General features: G+C 46.0%; 1 protein-coding gene across 1 annotated transcript in view; it reads right to left on the bottom strand.

Moving 5' to 3' along the window:
• Window positions 1-6014, bottom strand: part of Cavin2 (caveolae associated protein 2) — a 13973-nt gene extending 7959 nt beyond the window's left edge. Inside the window, exon 1 of the mRNA XM_005366364.3 lies at window positions 5092-6014. Coding sequence (XP_005366421.1) covers window positions 5092-5574 — 483 coding nt within the window. The 5' untranslated portion in view covers window positions 5575-6014. The remainder of the gene's footprint in view (window positions 1-5091) is intronic.
• Window positions 6015-7312: the final 1298 nt, after the last annotated feature.

Genomic DNA, 7312 nt, shown 5'->3' with positions numbered 1-7312 from the left:
ATCTATCTATCTATCTATCTATCTATCATCTATCTATCTATCTATCTATCTATCTATCTATCTATCTATCATCTACCTATTTATCTGAATGCAATTTTCCCCCAAAGAAATACTAACTACATTCAGTTATTTACTTCTAGTGCCTGGGGCAATGCTGACCTTTACTAAGTGTAAATAATAACACTAAGAAATAATAATTTTTAATCTCATACACTAAAGGGGTACTGGATGAACAACCTAACAAAGCCAATATTCTTTATGGGAATTGGCCCGTGAAGCACGCATGGAGAGTTTTCACATAAAGGCATCTTTGGTTACACACATCCTCATTTCTTTCCAGTCTGTCCCAACTGAACAGCTTTTAGAGCAATGTTCTGGGGTAAAGTCCTCTTTTAAACCAATGGAGTTAAGAACCACACGGAGATTGTACTATTAGCACACTTCTAAAATTCTGATATTATTGAAGGAACCCAAATGTTGAATGGTTAAAGCGCGTTCACAGACTCAACTTTTCAGAAATGTCTCCGCTGAAAATATGTACCCTTTCTTTTCTTTTTTCCTACAGTTTCACAACTCCATGCGGATGGACGTGCAAGCCGTCCAGGCACACCCTCATTCGTTCCCTGGTTTTGAAATGATTCCCAGACTTCTTTTTCAAATAATCATCACTAGAACCTTCTGAGGATGCCAGTGGCACCTCCTCTTCAGGGCCAGTTACTGGGCAGTGCCTGAAGCCTCCTCAGCCAGCAGAGAAGACTTCTGCTCAACTCTCCACACAACTTCGACTGTGAGGAAAGGGTAGGCAGGCTTCCGAGAAAAACGGTAAACTTGCTATTTCCTCGGCATTAATATTCTGATCATCAATGCTTTAAGTTTTATTTTATTTATTGTTTTTTATGTCTCATTATTTTGAACTCAAATATTATATTAAACTTTCGCAGAGAAAATGAAAGAGAAGAAAATTTCTCCTTTTAACTGGAATTTCCGAATTTATCTTGGTGTTCAAAGGGGCAATGGTTGCTTCTCCAGCTGTCAGATCCTGATGGCTGCAATTGGAAATATTCACTGACGAACTGGATGCCCACGAGCTACAATGCTGTTGTGGAACACAGCAAAAACTTCAACAAATAAATGGCGTGTTTTAAGTAGATGTAAAACAAAGATAGGAATTAAAAGTCCAAATTATAAGTGTCTTACAAATCATCCTACACACACACACACACACTAACACACACACATACGCTCACACATACACACTCTCAAACACAGATATACTCACATAAAAATATACAAACACCACACATATATACACATAAACACATCTATACATACAAATACACAACACACACACACACTCACACACTCATACCTACATATTCTCAAACACAGATATACTCACCTATACTCACGTATACAGATACACACACCACACACACACACAACACTCACACATACATGCTCTCAAACACAGATATATTCTCATATAACTCACAAGCACAGATACACATAGACACAATCGCATATATACAAACGTATACACACACTCAGAAAAAAGATTTGGAACGTGAAAGCATTTCACAAACTTGCAGACCTTCTCAGATCAACATAGATCTATCTTCACAAACATGGATCTTTTCGATATTACAAATATGCCCAAGTCATGGGATAGCTTTTCTTTTTAAGCATCCTCCTATTTTCAATTTTTTTTTTTGCCCTAAACCAGGAATGTAATTGTTTAGTAAGGAGACTAAGGAGAATTGCATCATAGGCTTCCAGAACACTGCAAAATCACAGATCTTTTTCAAGGCACAAGTGGTCCCAGTACTGTGTTTGCTATCCGCATTCTGCATTCCCTGCAGGTCTGGGATGGTCCCCTTCCACCACCATGTTAGAAAGGTCTAGAGTAGTATTTTGGGTAGAGTCCTTTGTTTTCATGGGTTATAATATAATGCTGATTTTGAAATGATGGCAGGCATATAATGGGTATGTGCATGTTGTGTGCTAGCAAATCTCAACTAAAAGGAGACAAGAAAAGCTATTTCTTTTTTAAAAATTATTTTAAAGAAAATCTTATTTTACATACCAATCCCAGATCCCTATCCCTTGCATCCTCCAGTTCCTCACACTTCCTCCCCACCCCCGCCCCCATCCCCACCCCCATCCACTCCTCACAGAGGGTGAGATCTCCCTTGGCGAGTCAACAAAGTCTGTTACATCACTAAGGCCCTCCAGCCTGTATCTAGGCTGAGCAAGGTGTCCCTCCATAGGGAACGGGCACCAAAGAGCCTGTTCATGCACTAGCGATAAATACTGGCCCCACCGCCAGTGGTCCCACCCAATGCCCACGCCACACAACTGTCACCATTGAGAGGGTCTAGTTTGGTCCTATGCAGGTTCCTCAGCTGTCAGTCCAGAATCAGCAAGCTCCCGCTAGCTTGGGTCAGCTGTTTCTGCGGGTTTCCCCATCATGGTCTGCAAGGCTATTTCAGGGTCCTCAGAAGGGTGGGGTCAGTTTGGTCCCAAGAGCTGTATCCCTAGTCTAGTAGAAGGGGAGCCCTGCTGTCTCAGCCCTGCATTTCGGGCCCAGACAGTAATAGATTCTATGCAGCAAGCCCTTGCTGCATGCCAGTCTGCAGGAGTCATCTTAAATATGTGATCTCCTTTATTCCTCCTTCGTGGGAGAAGTATGAGCCAGGAAGCCCTAGCGTTTGGAAGCCCATATTCTGGGACGGACTAAATGTGGCGTCGAGTTACACCTTTGCCACCAATGTGCTACACAACGGTAGACAAACTCGGCATCTTCATCTTTAACTCGGGGATAGACAAGAAGTAGGGAGAACGGTGTTGGGCAGTATATGCTGGGCTTATTAAGAGCTCAACGATTTCCTGCTCTTATTGATGTCCTCTGTGTTTACAAAGGGGGGGGGGCAAACAGAGGCCCACAGAGGGCACGTGTATCCACCGTCAACACAGTTGGCAAAGGATCAACGTAGGAGGTGGGCCAGTGTCTGTGTTCCCGCCCCCTCTCCTGGATTCCGCTTTAATAAAAATTACTGTTTCTCTCATTAGCATAATTGGTACCCTACTCAAACCTCTACTTTCGAAAAGACTAAACGCTCCAGACAGCCACAGTTCTATTCAGTTTCTCAGATATCCATCCTGCGCCTTCGGAGCTGGGATTCTAATTCCTGTTAGCTAGCGGAGACCCTCCTATGGGAAAAGAAAGCTCTAGTCACTGGCCTGAAGCTCCCTGCCTTCTAAATGGCTCTTGTGTGTGTGTGTGTGTGTGCTTGCTCATGGGCCCAGAATGGTCTACACACTTTGCTTTGGATTCCCTTAGCTTCCACTTGGGTCTTGTGTGCCTTCCATTTCAATTCAGGTGCAAGGCCACACACCTGTTGGTCGAATGCAACACAGCAGGCGGCTTTGTCAGGGCCTCCTCAAGAGCACCTGCCTTTAAGTCACCCACGGCCACATCCACAGCTTTCTCTGAATGCCTAGCCATTTCTTTCCCCGTCCCTGCTCCTCATGCTGGTAGAACATTCATTATCAAAACAAAAGCAAATCCTTAAAAAATCCTTCTTTTCCTTTACTGGAGAAACCTTTTCTTCCCCTCCTTAATGGAAGGCAAGAGGTACCTATCTATCTCCAGTTCATGTTGAAGGAAGGGAAGTTTCTTTTGACGGGCCTGCCTGTGTTCCGTTTGGTTAGGAAATCGCTACTTAATTTAGAAATCCCTTGAGAGCTAAGGCCTCTAGGCTAGTAAAGGTAGACTCTCAGATGGTTGAGCACATCTCTTTCCCGTTCAGCTGCTGCCTGAAAAGCTATGGCATCTGCATTAAAAGCCTAAAAGTTGCCCAAATGGGAACGCCTGTGAGGTCCAGGAGCCTCAGCTGCCGGAACCTCCCAACCCTCAAGTGCAATTTGGGCAGGCTGCAAGGACAGCAAGAAGAGACTTTCCTTTTATGGTGACAGGCAAGCCCCGGGTTCTGACTTGGCAGAGAAGATTCATTAGGAAAAAAAAGAAGGCTCCTTCGGTTTCGATCCCAGTTTCTACTGTCTCTGGGGAGATAAAGGCTCTCCCTGTATGCGTTCACAATCTGTTGGTTATGGCCTCTCCCCTCCTTGGCTTTGAAAGTCTCCCCTTTCACATGGTCACAAGGAGACAGCCCCGAGGCAGGATGGCTCTGCTTCCTGGGGTCAGGGTTGGCTCGGTGCCATCCACAGAAGGGCTTCCAGCCTTAGGCAGGGCAGCCCGTGGATTAACAGATGCCCACCACTTGGCTGAACAACAACCCATGCCATCTTCCTGTCCCCAAATAGCCTTTGCTACATTAATTGCATCATTGATGCATTAAAAAAAAATTAAGTGGCCCTTTCATGCTAACGCAGCCATTTGAAGGAGAAGATATTGAAGGCTGGTCTTTGTGACCACCACCGATGACCTTTCTTTTATTTCACTGTAGAGTTTCATCCTTCTGAGCAATGTGGGCATATCTAGTGGGTTTGTAAAGAGTTACCCTTTGCTTCCCACTTTTGCTAGGAAGAACTGGAGACTGTTTTGGCAAAAGATGTCTTAAAGAACACGGCTCGTTTCAACCACCCATTCTGTTAGTTTCCAAAAACACCAGGAGCCTTTGGAAAAGAGGCATGGTTTAAAGGTTTTGTGTGGGCAGTCTTGGTTAGAACAAAAGAAAACAAATGCTTCGTGTAGTTGGCTCACTTCTACTAAGAGTTAATAAAAAAACCACTGAATTAACTTGCCCTGTCCAGCTAACAGCTGCAGCCACAGCCCCAACTTCCTAATGAGAAGAGACAAATGGATTTGTCTGCAGCCGGTGCGTGCACCTGCTCAGCTTTCTACCCTATGCCAAGTGTATCTAGGTGTTCCCTGACAAACGTTCCCAGTCCACCAGGCCCACGGGCGTTGCCTGAAGGTCAGGGGGATTCCAACCCTTGTGGGCACATTTTACAGTTGCCAGTAGCAGGCGGCTGGAGGATAATGTTTTGCGTGTGTGCTTGACTGGCCAGACGGGTTGGATCTCAGGACTGAGATCACGCATGTGGAGGGGGTGCCCTGGGGACACTAACCTGGAAGATGAGCACTTTGAAGTGGTTGCGGCGGAGGAGCTGGGCGTGGTTGTTCTCCAATCTCTTCACCTGTACGCACTGCCTCTCCAGGCGCTCCCGGACGGCGCGCGTGTGAGCGCTGACCTTGCGAGACTTCTCCAGCAGCTTGTTCACCGTGTTGCTGGTGGAGGCCTGGTACTTGGAGAGCTTGGTGAGGTCGTTCTGGATGCCCTTCACGGAGCCCTCCAGGTTGATCTGCCGCTGCTCCATGTTGTGCTGGTTCTCTCTCACGGTGTCCAGCATGTTGACGAGCTTGTCCAGGAGTGTGTGCACGGTCACAGCATTCACCTGCGAGTTGTCCCGGATGGCCTCATCTGTGGAGCCCAGGTTTAGGCTGGGGCTCGGTGTAGAGGAAGGCATTGGGCTGGGGCTGGGTGGCTTCTCCTGGAGTGCGTCCGCATTTGGGTGCTGGAACTTTTCGGCTTGTACAGCGTCCTCTCCCATGGCTGCGCAGATGGGAGCCTACTTCCCCTGCTGCAAAGTGTCTTGCTCAGGCAAGAAGTGGGCTGTGGTGACCTCAGAGCGCGGGAGGTCCGTTGGTCTGAACCGGACACTGTTCTCCAGGGCTAGCAGAGGTTCAAGCAGGGAATAACCGGCTAAGCTGATCAGGAGAACTGCATTCCAGCTGCTCTTAAAGGCCCTACTCCACCCAGTGGGAGGCAAAGGTTACTGGACCCACTCCGGGTTCAGCCACAAGCAAACACTTCCTAACCACGTTCCCCACAAGCCAAAGCTCTTGACTGCGTTCGCTTTTCTTTCTTACACGCCTTCCCTTTTTAAAACAGATTCAATGCCATATTTCAATCATGAGTTCATTTAGAGGCGGGGAGAAACATGTTAACTTGGCTGGCCTTCCCAGCCTTTGATTGGCTAAAGCCAGTAAACTTTCCTCTGGCTGCTGTGTTACTGCGGGCTTCTTTTCCCCTCCCCTGGATACAAGTTATTGTAACCGAAAGTATTGTTTACTCTTGCGCCAGAGCTGACTGATAGGTTGCAGAACACCGAGTGCCCTTCTGGGAGGGGTAGGGCTGAAAAGGGTCTGCGCAGCCAAGTTTATGGTGTTCCTTTCTTATTTGCAAAGGAATGGAAGTTACACTGATAACTGACAAGAAAAACAACCTGGTGCGTCCTTCTCTTGCAAGTGAGGAAGCAATCCAGCTTGAAAGAGCTTAGACTGCAGGGATGTTAAGACAAGCGGCCATGCCTGCTGTGGAACTGGTACATAAGAGGTGACAATCTTTTGAACGAATGCTTTTTTTTAGAATCACGGAACTTTAAAAAATAATTTTTTTTTCACTTTTTAAAAGATGAAAAGAGGAACCCCTCTCCCCAACATTTTAAAGAATGCTGAATTCTTTAAAAGGAGAAAGTGTGAATTTGTCTCCTCTCATTCTGAATTCATGCCAAGAATTTCTCTATTCCCATCGCGTGAGGCCTTTACTAACACAGCCCAGCAGTGTGACTGAGGGGCCAGGCTGAATTGGCTGAATTGGAGCGGTTCTAACGCTTGACGTTTCCAGATTCCTGCTCAGTGAAGGGGTACACCTGTTCTCACACGTGGTCCTGCTTAGCGGGGCCTTTGGGATGTGGGGCTTCTCGCCTAACACGACTTTCCATGCTTGGGTTGGTCTTAAATGTACCTAGACTGTGAAAGTGCTTTTGGCAGGAAGTCTGTAAGAGACCCGCTTTGAAGGATTTCAAGAACAAATGTCAGCCCACACGGGGTCAGGGACTGATCATGGGAAAGCGCTTTTCTCAATAGCAATATCTCCATGTAAACCAATGAAACAGTAGCTCTTTTATTAAAAACTGTTTTTAATTGAGCTATATTTTTCTCTCCCCCCCTTCCTTCATTCCCCTCCCCTTCTACCCTCTCGCATGATCCCCATGCTCCCAATTTACTCAAGAGATTTTGTCTTTTTCTACTTCCCATGTAGTTTAGATTCATGTATGTCTCTCTCAGGGTCCTCTTTGTTGTCTAGGTTCTCTGGGATTGTGAATTGTTGGATGGTTTTTCTTTGCTTTGTGTCTAAAAACCACTTATGAGTTAGTACATATTATATTTGTATTTCTGGGTCTGGGCTACCTCACTCAATATGATGTTTTCTAGATCCATCCAATTGCCCATGAATTTCAAGATGTCATTATTTTCTCTGCTGTGTAGTACTCTATTGTGCAAATG

The sequence above is a fragment of the Microtus ochrogaster genome, unplaced genomic scaffold (genome assembly GCF_000317375.1).
Source record: "Microtus ochrogaster isolate Prairie Vole_2 unplaced genomic scaffold, MicOch1.0 UNK8, whole genome shotgun sequence".
Classification (NCBI taxonomy): Eukaryota; Metazoa; Chordata; class Mammalia; order Rodentia; family Cricetidae; genus Microtus; species Microtus ochrogaster.
Note: the sequence above shows the minus strand (reverse complement) of the source record. Positions and strands in the feature narration are given on the sequence as shown.